Source organism: Otolemur garnettii, unplaced genomic scaffold (assembly GCF_000181295.1).
Source record: "Otolemur garnettii isolate 467f Iridium unplaced genomic scaffold, OtoGar3 scaffold00086, whole genome shotgun sequence".
In the NCBI taxonomy this organism is placed as follows: Eukaryota; Metazoa; Chordata; class Mammalia; order Primates; family Galagidae; genus Otolemur; species Otolemur garnettii.
In genome coordinates this window covers 3,596,996-3,619,738 of record NW_003852481.1, presented here as the reverse complement: position 1 = coordinate 3,619,738, position 22,743 = coordinate 3,596,996, and the positions used below count along the sequence as shown (strand labels likewise).

The window sequence follows — 22,743 nt, the reverse complement described above, 5'->3', positions numbered from 1 at the left end:
CCTGGCTTAGATGCTTATCATACTCTTATTTGCTGATTATGTGTGTTTTCAGTGTTAATTTGTCAACAAGAATCCAATCGCAGAATTCCATCCTGTGGCAGAGCTAATAGAACATATGCTCTTAAAAAAAAAAAAAAGAACATATGCTCTTCAACTTATAGATTGGACTAAAACTTGCTTAAGAGTTTGGGGATTATAGCAGGCAGGCAGCAGTGTGGGGCACTGTGTAATCCTGGTTTAAAACCTGTCTAGGTCAATTCCCAAAGCTAATCTTTGAGTATGTCTGGACTTAGTTTCAGGAACCTTGGAACTCTTTCTTGTCCTCTGCTACCATTTGCAATTGGCAGAAAAAAATAATTAGGATGATAGCTTTATTGATGGGGGTGATTGGTGTGCTCTCACTTAAAGGGCACAATATAGGGGTGTATGGCACACCTTTTGGGTGCAGGATACAACTACAAAAGAGACTCTACCTAACAAATTAAAAAATTGTGACCTGGTTGTTGTACCCTCACAATAACCTGAAATAAAAAAATATGTATAGGTATATTTCTTGAGATAGAATTGACAAATCATACAGTTCACCCATTTAAAGTATATAATTCAATGATATGCTTATCACAGATGTGCACAACCACCACCACAGTCAGTTTTAGAATATTTTATCATCCGAGAACCCTGTACCCTTTAGCTGTTGTCCCCCCACCTCCAGTCTCTTTCTCACATCTTCCCACCCTTAAGTGACCCCTAATCTACATTTTGTCTCTGTGGAGTTGCCTGTTCTGGGCCAGGTGCAGTGGCTCACGTCTGTAATCCTAACTCTGAAAGGCTGAGACAGGAGGATTCCTTGAGCTCAGGAGTTTGACATCAGCTTGACCAAGAACGAGACCCCCATCTCTACGAGAAATAGAAAAATTAGCTGGCAGTGGGAGCCTGTAGTCCCAGCTACTCAGGAGGCTGAGGCAGGAGGATGGCTTGAATCCAGGAGTTTGAATCCATGTACTAAGCTAGGCTGATGCCATAGCACTCCAACCTTGGGCAACAGAGTGGGTCTGTGTCTCAAAAAAAGGGAAAGATTTCTTATGCTGGATATTTCACATAAATGGAGTCACAGAATATGTGGTCTCTTATGACTGGCTTTTTTCACTTGGCATAATGTTTTTAAGGTTTAGCAATGTTAGGGTAATTGTTTTAAAAAATAATTTTCATGGGCGGCACCTGTGGCTCAAAGGAGTAGGGTGCCGGCCCCATATGCTGGAGGTGGCGGGTTCAAACCCAGCCCCAGCCAAAAACTGCAAAAAGTAAAAATAAAAAAAAATAAAAAATTATAATTTTCATTGTAAAAGTAATTGAACTTCATTGTGAATAATTTAGAAAATAGTAAAAGAAAAATCAGTCTCACCAGCATAACAAAAATACCTTTCAGCCTTTCAGGATTTATTATGATTGTGATAATAAATGTGCATATCATTTTATATCATTTAAATTTAACATTATATCATTAAATTCTCCATGTTGCCATAATCTGTACTCATCATTTTAATTGCAGTATAACATTCTGCTGACTTGGATATAATATATAGCAATAGTATGAAATATATAACATGTAGGCTTGATTATAGCAAAATGTTATGATTGATTGAATATCATTCACAGTAGAATTTGGGTTGCTCATTTATTCGATATTATAAATACTGTTAGGATAAATATCTTCATTTAGATATTTGAATTATTTCCTTGGGACAGATTCTCCCAAATATGAAAAGGGTTTAAACAGATTGAGGGCCTTTGTTACATACTGCAAAATTGCTTTCCAAAAGTAGTTTCCACCTTGGGGGGAAGGCAGGAAGGAAAGAAATCTGAGGGGAAGACACTGAAAGACAGCAGAGTTCGTCCATGTGTGTGTATAATATGATAACAGGGACCTAGTTCATGAAGTATTTCAGCAGGTAATTAACAGCACACCCTAGGGTTTTGTGAGGGGAGTTCTTTTTTCTTGTTCGGTCATGAGATATTTTGTTGATACTAAAATCTTTGATGAAAACTTGTTGGTGAGAAAAATAAAGATTAATGCTTATTGTATTAAAACAAATTTCAATATTTCATATATCAAGGAAAACTATCAAAGCATTTTTGTTTAAAAAAGTGTTTTAAAAAAGAATTTATTAGGACTTAAATGCGAACAAAATAATCCAGATAATTTTCCTGTGAAGCTAGTGAGATTTTGTTCTTGGCAAACCCTCTGGCTGGCCCAGACTCTATACTCAGTCGTTTTTGTTTTTTTTTTTTTTTTTTTGAGACAGAGCCTCAAGCTGTCCCCCTGGGTAGAGTGCTGTGACATCACAGCTCACAGCAACCTCCAACTCCTGGGCTCAAGCGAGTCTCCTGCCTCAGCCTCCCAAGTAGCTGGGACCACAGGTGCCTGCCACAATGCCCGGCTATTTTTTGGTTGCAGCTGTCATTGTTGTTTTTGGTGGGTTTGGGCTGGATTCGAACTTACCACCTTAGGTGTGTGTGGCTGGCGCCTTAGCCACTTGAGCCACAGGCACCGAGCCTCTATACTCAGTCTTAGAGGAGCTGGCTTTTATCTTGGAGTTAGCACCTAACTAAGTGTTTGCAAATGCTCAGACCCTCAACGGAAACTCTTTCTGACTTCTAGTTATTGTAATGTCTTGTGATTCTGGAGGGCATATCTTCTTTTATCAACGGAGTTTTCTTTCCTTCTATAATAGAAGTGTTACCACTTTGTGTTTCAACGATACCGTCTAGAGCACTACACTGTGACGTCCAACTGGCTGGCCTTAGGAACCGTCTTCCTGTTTGGACTCTTATCGTTCTCTCGCTCCGTGGCCCTGTTCAGAGGTAGATGCACTGCGGATATCTTAGCCACACTAAGGAGGCACCTCACTTCAGGCTTTGCATGATGCATGATGGTTTAATACCCATCTGGCTTACAGTAGGAAGAGGCCTTTTCTAAAGGGAAAACCTGCACACTTCGTAAGTGGGATGTCACTTTTGTATTTTAGGATTGAAGAGAAGATTAACTCCTTGTAGTGTGATTAACCATAAATTTTTTTTCTCTTTTTTTGTTGATGTTTTCCCTTTTAATGGATGCTGATGAATTAAACAAGCCTTAAAATGCAAACCAGAGCCTAAATTCTCATGATTATACTCTGATAATCATGTGGATCTAGAATATTAAAATATGTTCAAGGAATATAAAAAGGCAGAGGGTGTAACAGAGGGCAAGAAAGCAAATTATTTTTGGCAAAATAGGCCTCTGTGTAACCAACTTTGCAGCTAGAGAGACATTTTATACCTGGAGCGCAGGCTTCCTGCTGGAATTGCTCAGGCCCTTCAGGCTCTTCAAGTTTCATGTGGATTGTAGTGGGATGTCAGCACGTATGATCATGAAATGTCAGCGTTTCATCTTCCTCATCTTTGGCTTTCGCCAACTATTCTCCATTCCAGGATATCATGGGCCCCTGGATTTGTATCCGGCATTTTACCGAATTGCCACAGACCCAACCATCCACACTGTCCCGGAAGGCAGGCCCGTGAATGTCTGTGTGGGGAAAGAGTGGCACCGGTTCCCCAGCAGCTTCCTTCTGCCTGACAAGTGAGTTGTCTTTTTAATGCCCAGAGTTTTCAGTCAAGGACTAAATATAGCAGTTCTGTGGCAGTGTCTTCTTAATTTCATTTAATTTTGGAGTTTTCACAGAAAGTTGTTGAATTGTTTACCATTGCAGAGAGTTGGGGGTATCCTGTATCCATTAGGTTGAGAGCCTAAACAGGTGTCTGGGGTCTTCTGAGAATGCTTTGAGCCCTAGGCTTCCTGAGGACTCATATTTACATTTCTATAATTATCTGATATTAATCCACTTCCAAAAGTGGTCTAGAAACTCCAGCTAGAAGAGTGTTTTTAGGGAAGAAATTTTTCCCATCCAACCACAGTGAAAGTCTTCCACTAATATAAGGACTTTGGAGAAAGCTGTGGTCACGATGTCTCTGCTGGTTTCCTTTATGCTGTCGGGGTTGTTAGGTGGGGTGGCACAGGCCTTAGAATTCCCTGTATTTTGCTTAATTTGACCAGAGAAGGGTTCTGATTAGGAAAGGGAAATCTGGTGAAGATGGGGTATATTATTCCATTTGAGGACCGTCTTTGGCAACTTAGCTTTATCTCATGCTTCATAAAAACCGTGTATCAGTCATCAATAATTAGATTAGATTAAATTAGATTAAGACTTGTTTTCTAAGTGTTGATCTTGGCCTTTGCCTCTTAACATGTGAAATAGTTTCAGAGCTAGCAGATATTTTCTTTTTTTTTTTTTTTTTTGAGACAGAGCCTCAAGCTGTCCCCCTGGGCAGAGTGCCGAGGCATTACAGCTCACAGCAACCCCCAACTCCTGGGCTCAAGCGAGTCTCCTGCCTCCGCCTCCCAAGTAGCTGGGACCACAGGCGCCCGCCACAACGCCCACTATTTTTTGGTTGCTGCCATCATTGTTGTTTGGCGGGTCCGGGCTGGGGATTCGAACCCGCCACCTTAGGTGTACATGGCTGGCGCCCTAGCCGCTTGAGCTATAGGGGCCGAGCCGCTAGCAGATATTTTCGAGGCTTCCTCAGGAACAAGACATTTCTCTAACAATGCATGATTCTTAGCGCCATGCATTACATTTCACTCTTTTTCTACCCCCCTGATGAATTTGCTTTAACCCTCTGATCATGTGGTAACCGTGACACTTTCCTGGTTGTCTGATGGTGTGGCTGTTTGGTTGCGAATTTTACTGCTGAGAGTTGACGAAGTGGGTCAAGAGATCTGTAGCTCTGCATGTCTCAACGATTTTGGACTGCTTGGCGACCCCTGCCTCTGTATTCCCGGGTTGAGGTTTCAGCAGAAATAATTTTTTTCTTCAAGTGAAATGTTTTTCATGTTCCTGTGCTTTTTTTTGACTTGTTTGTTTCAAGTACATTTAGCAATATAATCCCCCGGTGTTTTTATTATTCTCCTTATTTGTGTTTCTGACAGTTGGCAACTTCAGTTCATTCCATCAGAGTTCAGAGGCCAGTTACCAAAACCTTTTGCAGAGGGACCACTGGCCACCCGGATTGTTCCTCGTGACATGAATGACCAGAACCTAGAAGAACCATCCAGATACGTAAGGGTCACATTCTCCTTTTGCTTCTTTGAAAATAAATCGACCTCTAAAACCTATTGGCATAAATAGGGAGCACTGACAAAATGAGAATTTCTTAGAATTTTTTTAGGGTAAGGAACATAACTTTGATTGAGAAAGAGTGAAGAGTGTTACTTTTATTTTCAAATTAACCTCATTTCTTATTTTCTGTCTAACACATATAATTTAATTTCTAAGCTTTTGTGTTAACTGGAAATTTTTCTGTTGTAAAATATGTACCAATATTCTGAACGACATTCTGAAGCTCATGCCATTCATTGGCCCATTGAAATACTTAGAAGGGGACTTTCAAGTTATCAGGTGGACCTTTGACTTAGCTGTTGGTGTATTCTGGTTTTAGCAAATGAACAGTTACTGAAGACTGTTTCCATAGTGAGTTCCACGAAGCAATGTCCGTCAGTGCCATGATCTTCTGCCTACTTGTTTTTATGCACTCTGAGATCCCATGTGAATTTTATTTCAGTTCTTTTGAAAGATGTCCCTTCTGACATTTGATACCTATAAAATGTTTGCTCGTGAAGAAGATGAGACCAGTCATGATAATGCTTCTCTTGGGTCACAGACACAGTAAAAGATTATTTAATAAAATTATTAGAAAGCGTGTTTTTCTGGCAGTCTGTCAAAGAAACATATAACAAGCTAAATGTCAACTATATTTAATTTAGGTTTTCTTATGTCATGCACTTAAAATAGTGAGATTTCGAATTCTCTTCTGAAGCAAACCTGCAGCCGCATTTAGCCTTATGTCTCCCCGATCGGGGAGTTAGTTAGACCTCCATGGGGACTCTCAGTGTTCCTGAGTAAGATTCTTATTGTATGAGCTTTAGCTGTAACCTGTGAAATGGACGTCTTAAAGACACATCCTTGGCCTGGTCCTCCGAGAAGGGAAGATACGCATTTCTACCACATGGCTTATATTAGAGCTTTATTCTTTTCCTTTTATTTTTCTTTCTTTCTTTTTTCTTTTGGAGACAGAGTCTTACTCTGTCACCCTGGGGTAGAGTGCTGTGGCTTCATAGCTTGCAACAACCTCAGACTTTTGAGCTTAAACAATCCTCTTGCCTCAGCCTCCCAGCCTCCCAAGTAGCTGGGATTATAGGCTCCTGCCACAATGCCCTACTAGTTTTTCTATTTTTAGTAGAGATGGAGTCAGCTCAGGCTGGTCTTGAACTCCTGAGCTCAAGCAATCCACCCGCCTTGGTCTGCCAGAGTGCTAGGATTACAGGCATGAGCCACTGCACCCAGCCAGAGCTTCATTCTTTAATTTAAGGCTCTGATTCCTGTTATGATACAGGGAAAATAGCCCCTCTCAGAGTAAATTGTTACATGTATTGGCTATTTTTATTTTAGCTGCAGATACTCTCCTGAGAACAGGCTTTACTATACAGGGATCAGCATGGGTGCGCTGTCAGTCAGAGGGTGAGAGAGGACACCACAATAAGGGTATTCTAAAGTCAGAGTGACGTTATCGGGCTGTGCTCCTAGGAGAGGAACCCGGGGTAGAAAAAGAGACGGGCTTTGTAGTTAATCAGACCTGCATGCAAATCATGACCCTTTGCTTACCTGGATGACTTTGGGCAAATCAGTTAACTTTTCTGCTTAGCTAATTTCAATTTCTGTGTAAAATGGTGTCTACTCCAGAATGAGGAGATTCAGCGATATATTCAATTTGTATCTCTCTGTCATGTTTAGCATAGTGCCTGGTACCTAGATTCTCAGGTACCAGAAATGTTCCTCATCTGATAATGCCGTGTCAGATGGATTAGAAGTACAGGAGCCCTTCAGGTGAGTCACAGTCTGCCTGAGTCTGTCCTCTGGACTTGGGTTGCTGCCCAGGCAGGTCTTTACTCAGTGTGTCCAGACTCATCATTGCCTTTCCCCTGGGAGGCTTCTGCTTGTGTGACGCCGTGCCTGGGCGGCCCATGTCTCCCTTCTCACCCTATCAAAATCTCTTCCTCTTTGAGGCCCACTGTTTAAATCCTGAGTAGTCCTTCCTTTAAGTACCTTTACCTATTTATTCGTATAGTTCATTTTGCTATTTATTTTTGTTGTCTTATGTTATTTAGATTTTTCTGATCTGTGTGTCATATTTTTCCTTAGTAGATGTGAGTGCTGAGAAGGGATTAACTGTACCTTGTTTGTTTTGTATTCACCGTGGCATCTTGGATGGTGTCGTGTACCTGGAAGTTGGCCTTCCCATGGTTTCTCAGTGACTGTTGCGTATTCTCTATTATTGGGATGATGGTGTTTGAGATAAAGCTAGGGGGAAAGTCTACAGTGGACTCTTTCACTCATCTCAGGGTTCAGTCACTGGGGGTCTCTGCTTGGACGGCATTTCCTTATTCTCTGCTATCAACATTGTCCAATTTGAAATAGGAAAGATGTATGACCCCCTGTGTGGCACTTTCCCCCTTTCCTTCTGGGTTTGGAGTGAATATTAGTATGAGCTCTACCCAGAAGGTAGAGGTTTTTCAGGACGCCAATAGGAGTCACTAAAATGCCAGCTGACGAGAGCCGGAGCGGACGAGTGAGATGTGTCTGCTGCTGTGTCCTGGCGGTGCTTGTGGCTTTCCGCGTTCCCCGGGTGGAACGTTCTCCGTGTGTCCTGGCGGTGCTCCTGGCTTCCCGCGTTCCCCGGGTAGAACGTTCTCCTGCAGAGCTGCTTTATGTTCTAGTTTCCATGGATTTTCCTGCATGGGGGGAAAGTGCCTTCCAGATCTGGTTCACTCACCTTTGACTCTTGGAAAGGAAAGTGGCAGGGACATCTGATGACTTACTATTAATTCTCTATGAACTTTACGACCAGGAATTCATTTCATTTCTTTAACTATTTAAGAAGACATTTGTTTTCTTTTTTGTGATAAAAGTAATATACGTTCACCATATAAAATAATGAAAGCTTTAGACAAAAAATATAAACTATTGTCTCATTACCCAAGCATTGTTACCATATTGGTGGATGTTTCTTTTCACTTTTTTCCCCCTTGCATGTATATATTTGTAGATAAACAAAAATCTCAATTATGTTTTTAAAAATTAATATTTTTAATTCTTTAAGAATGGCGCTGGGGTGGCGCCTGTGACTCAAAGGAGTAGGGCACCGGCCCCATATGCCAGAGCTGGTAGGTTCAAACCCAGCCCCAGCCAAAAACTGCAAAAAATAAATAAACAAATAAATAAATGGTTTTAAAGAATGGTGCTAACACCTATAAGCTAACCACTTTGGGATGCCGAGGCAGGAGGATCTCTTCAGGCCAGAAGTTCAAGACCAGCCTGGGTAACATAGTGAGACCCTGTTTCTACAAAAATAAAAATTAAAAAATTAGCAAGTGCATTTATACACCAGTAACCTCCTGGTTACTTGGGAGGCTGAGGCAGGAGGATTGTTTGAGCCCAGGAGTTGGAGGCTGTAGTGAGCTATGATTGCACTATTGCACCCCAGCCTGGGTAACAGAGCAAGACCTTGCTTCAAAAAAAATAATAGATGGATACATAGATAGATAGATAGATAGATAGATAGAAGAAAAGAAAGGATGTCAGAATCGTGAGTGTAATAGCCAAATAACTGCCTGACCACAGGATCACATGTTGTCTTACACTATGTTTGTTACTTTTGGTATAAGTCCTGGTTCATTTAAGAAGGTAAAATAATTATGTCCTCTGTCTTTCCGAGCATGCTAAATAGCAGCATTATTTTTATGTGCCTTTGTCTCTGAGCACCTGTTTTTATCCAGCCTTTGGCTTTAGTGCTAAGTGGTGCAGTCTGTCCTCTTCTGTTCTTCTTGGAAATAGGAAAGGTATATGACCTCCTCTGTCACACTTTCCTCCTTTCTCACTGGGTTTATGGAGAATTAAGTGAGTGCTGTAAAGGCTTTGTGGTTTGTACTGTACTGTTATCACTGTATTGCAGAAATAGTGTTTGTATGCTGTCTGTTCTCTCATAGTGGGTATTGAGTAGCTATTGAACATCCCGCTATTGAACAGCAACCATTTACAGTAGTTCATGCCGAGATTGTCTGCCAGAATCAAGATCTGAATTTAGGTGACTCTGTGTCAAAAACAAAAGGACAAAAAACAGAACCTGTGTTTAGAAGATACATTCAGTATCACCTCTTTAGTTCTTGATAAATCCAAATTTTTGTTCACTCTTTCAAGATGACTGATATCCTTTCTACTCCAAATCTAGTATCTGATTTGGGATCTACTTAGTCAATGGATAGACTATGGAGAAAAATAAAAACAGAAGCAGCTCTTCAGGAGGAGCTTAAAGAGAAAGTCTTTTTTTTTTTTTTTTTCTGAGACAGAACCTCAAGCTATCCCCCTGGGTAGAGTGCTATAGCTTCACTGCTCACAGCAACCTCCAACTCCTGGGCTCAAGCGAGTCTCCTGCCTCAGCCTCCCAAGTAGCTGGGACCACAAGCGCCCGCCACAACACCCGGCTATTTTTTGGTTGCAGCCGTTATTGTTGTTTGGTGGGTCCGGGCTTGATTCGAACCTGCCACCTTAGGTGTATGTGGCTGGCGCCTTAGCCGCTTGAGCCACAGGCGCTGAGCCAAGAGAAAGTCTTTTTCTACAAGTTTGACTTAATGCTTCAGCAAACTTGTTGGAACCTTGCCCATCTGTTATCTTTGAAAAAATAGATTGATCATTAATAAACTTTTTACCCAGGTAGTAATACAGTCAGTTCTACTGTAAAATGTTATAAAATCATTGTGTAGTAAAGCCACAAAGCTCATGGGGAAAATAGGGCTGGGGACATTGTACTTAAAAACTCTTGTTAGTGACACATTATGAGAAAAGAGATAGAAACCTGTTGCAGGTGACAGTACAATTTTTCCTGGACTAAATGGTTAAAAGTACACAGCTGCCTGATCATACTAAAACGCTTCTGCACAGCCAAGAACACAGTAAGAAAAGCAAGCAGACAGCCCTCAGAATGGGAGAAGATATTTGCATGTTATATCTCCGACAAAGGTTTGATAACCAGAATCCCCAGAGAACTCAAACATATTAGCAAAAGAACAAGTGATTGCATCTCAGGGTGGGCAAGGGGCTTGAAGAGAAATTTCTCTGAAGAAGACACGCGCATGGCCTACAGACATATGAAAAAATGCTCACCAGCCTTAATCATCAGAGAAATGCAAATCAAAACTACTTTGTGATATCATCTAACTCCAGTAAGATTAGCCCACATCACAAAATCCCAAAACCAGAGATGCTGGCGTGGATATGGAGAAAAGGGAACACTTCTACACTGCTGGTGGGAATGCAAACTAATATGTTCCTTTTGGAAAGATGTTTGGAGAACACTTAGAGATCTAAAAATAGACCTGCCATTTGATCCTATAATTCCTCTACTAGGTATATATTCAGAAGACCAAAAATCAACTACAACAAAGATATTTGTACCAGAATGTTTATTGCAGCTCAATTCATAATTGCTAAATCATGGAAGAAGCCCAAGTGCCCATTGACCCATGAATGGATCAATAAATCGTGGTGTATGTACACCATGGAATATTATGCAGCCTTAAAGAAAGATGGAGACTTTACCTCCTTCATGTTTACATGGATGGAGCTGGAACATATTCTTCTTAGCTAAGTATCTCAAGAATGGAAGAAAAAGCATCCAATGTACTCGGCCCTACTATGAAACTAATTTATAGCTTTCATATGAAAGCTATAACCCAATTATAGCCCAAGAATATGGGAAAAGGGGAGAGGGAGGGGAGGGGAGGGAGGAGGATAGGTGGAGGGAGGGTGATTGGTGGGACCACACCTCTGGTTCATCTTACAAGGGTACATGTGAATCTTTCTAAATGTAGCATATAAATGTCTTAACACAATAACTAAGAAAATGACATGAAGGTTATGTTAACCAGTTTGATGAAAATACTTCAGATTGTATATAGAACCAGCACACAGTACCCCATGACTGCATTAATGTACACAGCTATGATTTAATTAAAAAAAAAAAAGTACATAGCTACCATAATAAATACGCCTGTTTACCTTAAAGAAACCTGAAGTTTACTTCTGGAGTGGTGATGGAAGTGCTGCAGTCTGTGAGTAGTGGGAGGATGATCTGAAATCTAACAGAGGCAGATGGGTGGGTGTGGCTGATGCTACAGTGCATGGGGGAAGCTGGTAGACACTTGGATATGTGCTGCGTACACTTTGTATATTCCTACACTGATCAGCTCCACTGAGGGCAGTTTGCTGCATTCACCTTGTGCTGGGGATTAAATGACACATTCAATGCAAAATTGAAATTATGCTCAGAATGTTTCTTAATATATCCATTGCGTTGAAACAAATTTTGGGCTTTCAAAACAAGTACTAAAACAGAATTGTCTCTATATTCAAATTTTTCTGTACCTCATTCTTCTTTTTCCTATTTTTCCCCTTTAACCAGTAGAAAGAATTAATGGATTTGGAAGGAAACTTAAGACACAGTCTAGGATCTCTTCATTTTATGGGTAAAGGAACTGAGGCTGAGAGAGATTGTAACTTGACAAAGGTTTTTAACTGATAATCATTCTTTGATGTTACAAGGCTGAATAGATATTTGTAGTTGAGCATTACTTTTTTAAAAAGTTACTTTCCATTTTGAGAGCTCTAAAGTAAAGTAGCAGGTACTTTAACAGTAAATATTGTGTTTATCAGTAAACAGAAATCATTAGTGTTTCCCATTCTTGGCTTTCTTCCCCTTTTTCTTCTTTTTCCCTCTCACTTCCTTTTCTGGAAATCTTTATTGGAGGAGAAAAAAAAATTTTTTTGAGACAGAGTGCTGTGGTAGCATCATAGCTCACAGTAACCTCAAACTCTTGAGCTTGAAGCAGTCCCCTTGCCCCAGCCTCCCAAGTAGCTGGGACTATAGGCGTGCACCACCACGCCCAGCTAGTTTTTCTATTTTTAGTAGAGATGAGGTCTTGCTCTTGCTCAGGCTGATCTTGAACTCCTGAGCTCAAGTAATCCAATCACCTCTGTCTCCCCAAGTACCATCCCTGGCCTTGAGGAGAAAATTAATTGCACTACAGGTCTCGAGTATCAAAGAAAAGGGATTCAAATTGCTGTAATAAATACAGTGTAACCATATGGGAATCTACTAAAAATTTAATTGAAGATTGTTCAAAATACTTCTTTAAAATTAATTTCCTACTATTCATTATGTTGACATGGAAAAATTAATTGATGTTTCCATGATCCACAGTAATGGAATGAGCAAAGATTGAACCTGTGAGGTTACGTGTTTCACAGTACACTGAAGTTTTACTGGTGAATGTAAAGATTTGGTCAACAAATATGTATTCAGTAGGCCTATGTGGGGGACAGAAAAACTTTAAGTATGTGCCTCTGAGTGACAACACTGTTTTTGAATTTAGAGCATATCTAAAAGAGGAAATGAAAAGCCAGAAAAGTACTTGAAATCTTTCTCTTTCAGATGTTCCCTCCCCAGCCCCAGTGTTCTTATTTCAATAAAGGAAATATCCTAGGAAGGTACTGACGCATGGCCACGTGATGTAGTGGCAAAGGCACTGACTAGGGGTTAGGCGACTCCCAGACCATTTTCTGGAACCCACGGAAGTGTATTTTCATTTTAAATGACTGAGAATTCCAAGCCCCTCGAAAGTGCTTTGCATCTCTTTCCAATTGGCTGTGACTGCACCTGGAATCCAGGCGGAGTGCTTGAATTTCAGTTATCCCATTACCTGTTTTCCAGTCCAATATTTTCTGGCGGCCACAATTTTCCTGGAGGCGAGTTTGCTGGGCTGTGGGGCCTCGTGTCCAGAGACGGACGTCTGTGTGCTGCTCTGTCCCCAAGGAGATGCCTGTCTGTGCTGTACCCTGTGCCGTGCCATCCTCCTCAGGGTGACACCGATGTTGGAGAGTTGAGATGATGTCACTGCAGATTCCAACCCTGACAAAGTTTCTGTTACACCTAGTGAGGAAAAGCTGTGACGATATTGATCACCACCCAGCTCTGCGTAGCCCGCTCCTGCACTGGCAAAACGCAGACTTGTTATTATGAGCGTCTGGAGCTCTGCTTCAGACCTTTTTTAAAATTGAGAATATGGGCTCGGCGCCTGTGGCTGAAGTGGTTAAGGCGCCAGCCACATACACCTAAGGTGGCGGGTTCAAATCCAGCCCGGGCCACCAAACAACAATGATGGCTGCAACCAAAAAATAGCCAAGCGTTGTGGCGGGTGCCTGTGGTCCCAGCTACTTGGGAGTCTGAGGCAGGAGACTCGCTTGAGCCCAGGAGTTGGAGGTTGCTGTGAGCTGTGATGCCACGGGACTCTACCCAGGGGGACAGCTTGAGGCTCCATCTCAAAAAAAAAAAAAAAATTGAGAATATGTTTTTTTGTTTACATCTGGAGTGGTATTAAATTGTCATCCTTAACCTATGTTTATGGATAAAACGTGAGCAATGTGATATTGATGATTGATAAATTAGGTTGAGTTCCCCCCCCTTTTCTTCTAGGGTAGGGGTGCTCATTTGTTCTTCTCGAAAGCTCTTAGTGGGTTGAATCTGAAAGAAGTCACATTTCTTTCAAAATGAGTCTTAAATGGTTGTGTTTTATAAAATTTTAAATTAAGGCATATTTTTAGCTCCGACAGCTGGTTGATATGTAGCCTGTGACTAATGAAATGAAACACATTTTTGTTTCATGATCATGTGTTAATGTCACCCTACAATTTTGTTATTTTTGATGCAAGAAAGAATGATTAAATCTGAAGAAACAACAAAAAAAAAAAATGAGCTCTTTGGTAACACTTTAAGGCAGATTTAAATCCAGTCTTTTGATTTTGAAATTGTAGATGATGTGATTGTGGATGGTGGTCTTTGATTTTGCAGTGAGATACGGATAAAACAGAGAGAAGAAACTGCTCTGATTCTAATTCAACTCAAGTTACTTTAGTGCAGGGGTCCTCAAACTTTTTAAACAGGGGGCTAGTTCACTGTCCCTCAGACCGTTGAAGGGCTGGACTGTGGACCCCGGGATGAGTCGGCTGCTAAGCAGGACAGGCAGTGGCGGCAAAAACACCTGATGGGCCAGATAAATGTCCTAGGCGGGCCACAAATGGCCTGCAGACCGTAGTTTGAGGACGCCTGCGTTAGTGGAACCTTTGGACCTAAGGGGCAGGAGACACTTGGTGCTTCTGGGGATTTAAACTAAGAAATCTCAAATCTCTAAATCTAAAAATAGTAATAGTTAAACAGTATATGTAACATGTTCTAGATTTTGTTAGGAAAAATCAATATATGCAGAGGAAAAAGATTTGGGAATTATATATTAACAGGTTGGTGGTGATATGCTTTGTGTGGCAGGATTTAAGCAATTTTCTAAAGTATTTATTTTTTACATTTTTATAATAAATCATGTTTTACATTCTTCATTAAAACATTAATAACCATAATAGAGGCTACAGATATGAAATCTTCTAAACCACTACCAAGACCTCTGGTATACTTTACAAGCTGTAGTCATCGTGTGGTCAGTTGACTTTCCCTTCTCTTAGCATAAGAACTTTCAATTCCAAGTTAGGAGATAAGTTTTTAATTAAGTAATTTTTGCCTCTTAGACTTTGGCCTCTTTTTAATTAAGTAATTTCAATGATTGTATTTAAAACTGCCTTTGCTGCTCTTTCTGTAAACTAGATCTTTTTTTGTTTGTTTTTTAATTGAGATAGAATCTTGCTCTGCCACCTGGGCTTACGTGCCATGGCCTCAGTCTAGCTTACAGCAACCTCAAAACTCCTGGGCTGATGCAATCTTCCTGCCTCAGCCTCCTCAGTAGGGGACTCCAGGTGCCTGCCACCATATCTGGCTACGTTTTCTCTTTTTAGTAGAGATGGGTGGGGTCTTGCTTTGCTTAGGCTGGTCTGGAACTCCTGAGGTCAAGAGATCCTTCTGCCTTGGCCTCCCAGAATGCTAGGATTACAAACACCACACCCAGTCTAAACTAGAACCTATTTGCTTCAAAGAAATAGGAGTGGTTAAACCTATTTACAGATTCTATTTTTTTTTTTATTTTTTATTTTTTTATTTTTTTGAGACAGAGCCTCAAGCTATCCCCCTGGGCAGAGTGCCGTGGCACCACAGCTCACAGTAACCTCCAACTCCTGGGCTCAAGTGAGTCTCCTGCCTCAGCCACCCAAGTAGCTGGGACCACAGGCGCCCGCCACAACGCCTGGCTATTTTTTTTGGTTGCAGCCGTCATTGTTGTTTGGCGGCCTGGGCTGGATACGAACCCGCCACCTTAGGGTTCACCTTAGGGTTCAGCCACAGGCGCCGAGCCCTATTTACAGATTCTGAGGAAGCTTTTTTAGAACCCTGGAACTAAAGAGGATGGTGCAGTGGAGAGGCAAATAGGCTGTGTTAAACTCTTCCAAGCAGAAGGGGAGTTACAGAATTAAATAAAAATTAATTTACCAGTTGTTAAGGTTTGCTCAGAAAGCCAGTCTATCTGCCTAGTAATTGTGCTGGATACTACACTGTGGCAGGGGTAATCTCAGCAGTCCTGAATTACTGGCTTGTAATTCAGTAAGAAGACACTGGTCTGTAATCTTACCAGCACAATGATGCTCATCACCCATCTTTAGGCATTTTTCATTCTTATTCATTTGTAAGTGTTTTTTTATTCTGCTCATTGGTGCATTCACCTCCCCATTCATTCAGCTTTTTACTGTCCCTGACTGTGTGCTGAAAATACAAAAGTCACTTAAGAAAAGTCTCTAACAAGAAAAAAAAAAAGGAAAAAAAGTGAGACAAAAAGGAACTGAAGAAAACAGAAACAATACATAGGAAGCAGAAAAAATTTCATACTTCCATAATCAACATTCTCCGATAGAGTAAAAGTTTGAGGTTCATAAAACAAAAACATGTTTTTAAAAGGAAACAGGCAGGAAATAATCGCTCTTAGAAATTAAAAATAAGATAATGGAGTTTTTTTTTAAATCAGTAGAATGATTAGAATGTAGAGTTTAAGAAATAGAAATCCTCAAGACAATAAAACTGTAAAAACAAAACAAAAAGAGATAGAAAATAAGGAAAGGAACGATAAAGTCAGAGGGTCCAGAATCTGGTTAATAGGAAGTCCTGAAAGAGAGAACAGATGAAGTGGAGGAGAGGAGGTCTCTAAAGAGGGCTTGTGAGAAAATTACCTAGAACTGAAGGGCATCAGTTTTCAGATTGAAAGAGCCCATACAGTGTCCATAGGTACCAAAAGAAGTTGGTGTGTATTCCTGTTTGATAACTGAAAGATCTCAGGCCAGCCGTTGAAAGTTGGGCATAGTTGCCTCTGGGAAACTGGACTAGGAGTAAGAAAGGAACTGCTGTTTTTCATAAGCTTCCTGTACTACTACATTTTTTAACTCAGTGCATATATTAATATTTTGATAAGCCTAAAGACGAATTATTAAGTGGATGTACATCTCACGCTGAGAGTCTAGGAGGGAGAGGGCCCTAAACTGCTATCCAGTGGTGCAGCAGCCTCATATGCTGGGAGGGCACAGAGAGAGTAGGCAGAGTCCTGCTTCCCTATGTGGGAGCAGCTTCACACAGCGGTGGCAGAGGAGCCTAGCGATGGTGAGGAGCTCTTTGACAGAGGAGGGGGACATTGACATTCTAGTCACAAGGAACAGCATAAGCAAAGGCTTGAAGGGTGAAAGGATACTGAGCGTCTAGAGGCAGTTTCTGGATCTCAGTTAATTGGGAAGAAGCATTTTTCATTTCTTCCCTGTTTCGTTTGTTCTCACATACTTGTGTATGTGACAGTGTTCTCAGCTGATTCATACATTTGTTTAAGGACAAGGGCCCCTGTCTTTGTCATTAATCTTTGAAACCTCCATAGATCTAATATAGGGCGTATACACAGCAGGTGATTTTTGAAAATTTAACTAAGATTCTCAAATAGCCCTCTGTTAAATCTCTTTGAACTAAAGGGAAGCCTCCCCAGGCCATCAGTAGTAGAGAATTAAGACCAGATAGGACTCACACACTCTTATTTTTCAAGATCTATTTATACTCCAGTGAAAATACCAGGTTCCAAGCTCCTGCAGCCCGGGGATCACACCTCTCACTCTCTTCTGTCCGTTGTTGCTATAACGGGAATTGGCAGAGGTTATTGTTGGCAGGTTTGTGTCTTACCTGGTTCCCCATCAAGCTTAACACACTGCAGGGAGATGGAATACTCTTCATTTAGCTATGTTAGATCTATTTCACGAAGATGTTTCTGAATTCTCTAGTCAGGGTCGTTGACAGTGACTAATTTAAAGCCTAGGAGCCACACCCACCTGACAAAACTTAACCCCTTCCATCTAGCTTGTCTGTCTGGTTCTTTTACACCCAAGAGTCTTTTATTTTAGACAGAGTCTCACCCTGTTGCCCTGGGGTTGAATGCTATAGTGCCACAGTTCACAGCAACCTCAAACTCCTGGGCTCAAATGATCCTCTTGCCTCAGCCTCCTGAGTAGCTGAGACTGCAGGTGTGCACCACAACTCCTGGCTACTTTTTCTGTTTTTCCTAAAGACAAGGGGTTGTGCTCTTGCTTGGGCTGGTCTCGAACTTGTGAGCAAGCAGTCCATTTGCCTCAGCCTCACAGAGTGCTAGGTTTAGAGGCGTGACCACTGCACCTGACCCACTTACACCTAAAAGTCTTTGCAGAGGCAGTTTGCTCTTCTTATAATGCCACTCTTTTCCACCTCCTTCCCTCCAGCCGGCGGCCCAATCACTTTTCAAGTTGCAGGTCTACGTTCTTTTTTTTTTTAAGTTTTTTAGAGGCAGAGATTTGCTCTGCCTCTCTGCCTCCCTGGCTAGAGTACAGTGGCAACTTGAACTACTGGGATCAGGTGATCCTCCGCCTCAGCCCCTTGTAACTAGGATTACAGCTGTGTACCACCATGCCTGCTGTTTTTTTATTTTTTGTAGAGATGGGTCTCAGTATGTTGCCTAGGCTGGTCTTGAACTCCTAGCACCAGGTGACCTCACATCTCAGCGGGTCTTGCTGTGTTGCTTAGACTTCAAGTGATCTTCCTGCCTTGGCCTCCCAAAGTGCTAGGATCACAGGTCCCTGGTCCTGACGGCTTTCTAATTGCCCAGCTCCTGGCAATGTAAAAAGCAGATCCTGTGTGTTTGTTACCACCAGTAGGGAGCTGTCTTTTAATATTAAAATATATCTAAGGCTTGGCGCCTATAGCACAGTGGTTATGGCACTGGCCACATACACCAAGGCTGGCGGGTTCAAACCCAGCCCAGGCCTGCTAAACAATAACAACTACAGAAAAAAAAAATAGCCAGGTGTTCTGATGGGCGCCTGTAGTCCCAGCTACTTGGGAGGCTGAGGCAAGAGAATCACTTAAGCCCAAGAGTTTGAGGTTACTGTGGACTATGACACCATAGCATTCTACCGAGGGTGACATAGTGAGACACTATCTCAAAAATAAAAAAATACAAATAATAAATAAATAAATAAAATATATCTAAGAGTGAGCTGTAGCAGTTTAGAGAAGAGTAGAATCAACAATGTGGCGTAAACTACAATTATGATGAAATTATTTTCTCTACAGTGACCCTGTTTTAGAGTTTAAAGGAATCACTTACGTGATTTGCAACCTAAGTCTTTTTGGGGAGATGGTAAAATCTCTGAGGCTTCAGTGACTTGACTTCCCTAAATCAGAGCTAGAAGCAGAATATTTGGAGGTCTCATTTCCTGATGTAAATGGAAATATCAGCTAGATTTAAATAGGAAGAGCACTTAGTTGGAGGCAGGGATACGGAGCATTGTTTTATTCTGCTTTTCTATCTTTTTTTTTCGAGACAGAGTCTCACTTTGTCACCCTTGGTAGAGTGCTGTGGTGTCACAGCTCACAGCAACCTCAAACTCTTGGGCTCAAGTGATCCTCTTGTGTCAGCCTCCCAGGTGGCTGGGACTACAGGTGCCACCACAACGCCCCGCTATTTTTAGAGACTGGGTCTTGCTCTGGCTCAGGCTGGTCTCAAACCTGTAAGCTCAGGTGATCCACCTGCCTTGGCCACCAGAGTGCTGGGATTACAGACGTGAGCCACCGCCCCCAGCCTGCTTTTCTATTGTTGTCATTTTGGAAGTTAGCAACTTTAAATACTTGTTTGTTTTGTGATTGCTTGCTGGTATAATCCATATCTATGTCAGGGGCACCCAGAGGGTTGAGGCAATTGATTCCTGCCCAGCATTCAGAATGTCGAAAGTGAAGAACTCGATGAAGTGAGGTAAACAGCAGCAGTAACTATCACTCTCTTAGGGCAGCCAAATGCCTCCTCATTTAATTAGTGCTGTGCAGGAATGGGTGAATGCGATTCCCACTGTCCTGACCTGTGATGACCCAGCAGAACAGCCAGGGGAGTGGGCTTGACAGAATCAGAGTGGAAGGAAGACCCTGCTGAGCTCAGCTCTAGTCTGGCACAGTGAAGAGGTCTGAGAAGTGTAGAATGAGGGGCTGAGGGAGCTCCCCAAGGAGCTCTTGCTTCTGGCCCCACTCTGGCAACAGTGCCAGGTGGGGAGTTTGACTGGGGCGTTACACCTGTCAGATGGTAAAGCGGGTATCCTAAGGCAAGCACAGGAGGACAGAAACTTCCTGTCGAGCAGGAAGGCAAAAAGCTCACTTGCTCACTTGATCTCATTCCTCTCCTCTCTTCTCTCCTCTTTCCTCTCTTCCCTCCCTCTCCCCTGTTCCCTCTCCCCTGTTCCCTCTCCCCTCTCCTCTCCCCTTTATGAGCGACTTGGCGAGGTTTCACATACCTTGGCAGGTCAGTGTCTCACAGCTCTGTTCGTGCCCCTGCGTGGCAATGCCTTGCTGAGTGGCAGTCTTGGTTGTGCATGTTTTTGTGTGCTGTGCAATGACAGCTCTGACAGTCATTCCAGAAAAAGAGTTCCAAAATGGCTCCTGCAAATGTCATTATTGGAGGAGTGGGTTCCATATATATAGACAGATAGATAAATAGATAGATAGATAGATAGATAGATAGATAGATAGATGGATAGATAGGTTTGGCCTTCTCTTCCTTTCTCTTTGCCCTTTTGCCATTTGATGCCCTTGCCCTGGGCAGTAAGAAGGTCCTTATCAGACGCCAGCACCTTGATCCTGGACTACTCAGCCTCCAGAACTGTGAGGAAATAAATTTCTGTTCTCAATAAATTTATCTAGTTTTAGGTGTTCTGTTATACCTTAATCTGTTCACAGTGGAGAACGGATTAAGACAGTTCTTCTCTGTGATTCTTTGGTGTTCTCTCATCCCCTTCCTACTAGCAGGAGCACACTCATAGATCTGAATAGATTTGTAGAAATAATTGTTCAAATTGATATCTGTAAGTAACTTACTTTGATTTCCCATTCTATAAACTATCTAAGTAAGTCAAATCTTCTTTGATGAATTTCCTAGCCTTACTCAATGATTAGTAGTTAGTTTTTTGGAGCTTGAAAGCATTTTGCTAATGAGAAATATTTAATAGATTTATTATGATAGGATTTCATCTTTATTGTTATGATATTATGGAAGAAATAGATTTTCCTCCAGGGGCTAGAAATCTAGAGATTTTTCTTCCAGGGGCTAGCTTCCTATTTGAAGTTGTCCAGCATCCTGGGACAGCTGATGACCATTCTTTTCTTTGGTCATCATTTTTTTTTGACTGCCTAAGATAGGCCAAGTACTATACCAGGCCTGAGGAGTACAGTGCTGAACAAGACAGACTCAATCCGGGCCTTCCCAGAGCTTGTGCTGCTCAGCCGTAAGAAGGCCTGGACCTCACCTGCAGTTGCTCACAGGAATATGAGGGGACGTGATAAGTCAGCATTTATTGTATGTTTGGAAAGAAGATATTCTGAATACTGAAGCTAAGTATTAAATTAATAGCATGTGTCAGCCATTGTTGTTGTTGGACAGCCTCAATTATGACCAGATTTTACTTAGCTGTGGGCAAAGTGTCTAAACCTTTATTTTCCTGCTTTAAAAGCCCTCGCTGCTTTGGAGGTTCCAGGCCAGCGCTTCTGATTGATCTTTCACATTATCCCCTTAGATTCTTAGCAGATTCTCTGCTACAGTTGTTTACCAGAGAATTTTCAGTGACATTTGAGAAGTAAGATCTGTCTTATACGTGGAGACGGTTTCTCTGTGATGTTCCCTGAACTTCACGTTAGCCCTTGCCAGAGATCTCTATTTTTACATCTACGTGCGTCATTGTCATTTCCAGCTGATAGACGCCTGAATGCAGCTTCACATCCTTCCTGTCTTAGGACTTGCAGGGCTTGGCTCAGGCAGCCAAGCAGATGCAGGGAAGGTCACTGAGCATAGGAGGTTAGACTCTGAGTCCTCTCCTCGTCCCCACACGCCTTTGTGAGGAATATTCATCATTGTTAACCGAACTCTGTTGTTACTTTCTGTCTTCAGCCTCCTCATGATCTTTCTGTGGCCTTTGAAATCCACACTGATTTTCAGGCTGTGCTTTTTTGCTTCTTTTCCTCTGACGGTCCCTTCTGTCCTTTCCTCTGCATATTCCTTCTGCCCTGCCCTACAGGCATCTTCCTAAGCTTTATCCCTGGCTTTTCACTCTTCTCTTTTCCTTTCTTCTCTCTCTCCTCCCTTTCACCTTTTCTTCCTTTGTTTCCTTTCACTTTTTTTCATGCATTCTCATGTACCTCTGTGAAATATACATGTACTACCATATGTTGTAGACTGCTAGGTTTTTAAAATACAGGAGTCAGTGAGGCAGACATAGCCTCAACTTTTGTAGAGTTTAGAATGAATTAATTCTAGAGTTTAGAATTATCATCGTGAAATGTTTTGAGACACACTGGTTGCTTTGAGAACATGTAATTGGGGGGCATGTCCTAGTCTAAGTGGTCAGTGAAGCATTTCTTAAGGAAATAATTTTTAACTGAAATCTGAAGGATGAATCAGAAGGGACTTACAAGGTGGCAGCAGGGAATGTTCCAGGCAGCAGGAATTGAAAACAGTTCTCTGACCTTCAGTGTTCTGATCACATTGGCTTCTCAATTGTGGTCATGTGTAATACAATGACGTTTCGGTCAATGGCAGACAGCATATACGACTGTGGTTCTGTGAGATTAGAATGGTTGTACCATGTTGCCTCGGTGTGTAGTGGGCTATATCATCTAGGTTTGTGTAAGTGCAAAATCTGCAATGTTTGCATAGGATGAAATTGCCTAAGATCACATTTCTCAGAATGTGTCACCCACCACCAACCCAGCCCACATCGTGAAGCAGCACATGTCTCTGCTTGACTGTAACATGCTTCCTCCCACCTCACTGAGTGAGAGATGAAGTCATCATCTTTCCTCAGTCTCACCCAAACTGTTGCTTTCCTGTGATCTCCTTGTCCCTGCCTGCTCCTTCACTGGATTAGAAATTTTGGTATTGTTGACTTCCTCTGAAGTAGAACTGAGATTTGCTCTTCTTCATTCCCACTGCCATAGAAGAATCAGAAGGCGTGGTCACTTCACAGCTGCACATGTTAGTAACGGGAGCCCGGCTTCAGCTTGTATCAGAAG

General features: G+C 41.9%; 1 protein-coding gene across 1 annotated transcript in view; it reads left to right on the top strand.

The window, feature by feature from the left end:
• Window positions 1-22,743, top strand: part of ALG9 (ALG9, alpha-1,2-mannosyltransferase) — a 101,603-nt gene that overhangs the window by 48,228 nt on the left and 30,632 nt on the right. The window contains 3 exon segments of the mRNA XM_023516062.1: window positions 2,733-2,862; window positions 3,472-3,619; window positions 5,027-5,156. Coding sequence (XP_023371830.1) covers window positions 2,733-2,862; window positions 3,472-3,619; window positions 5,027-5,156 — 408 coding nt within the window.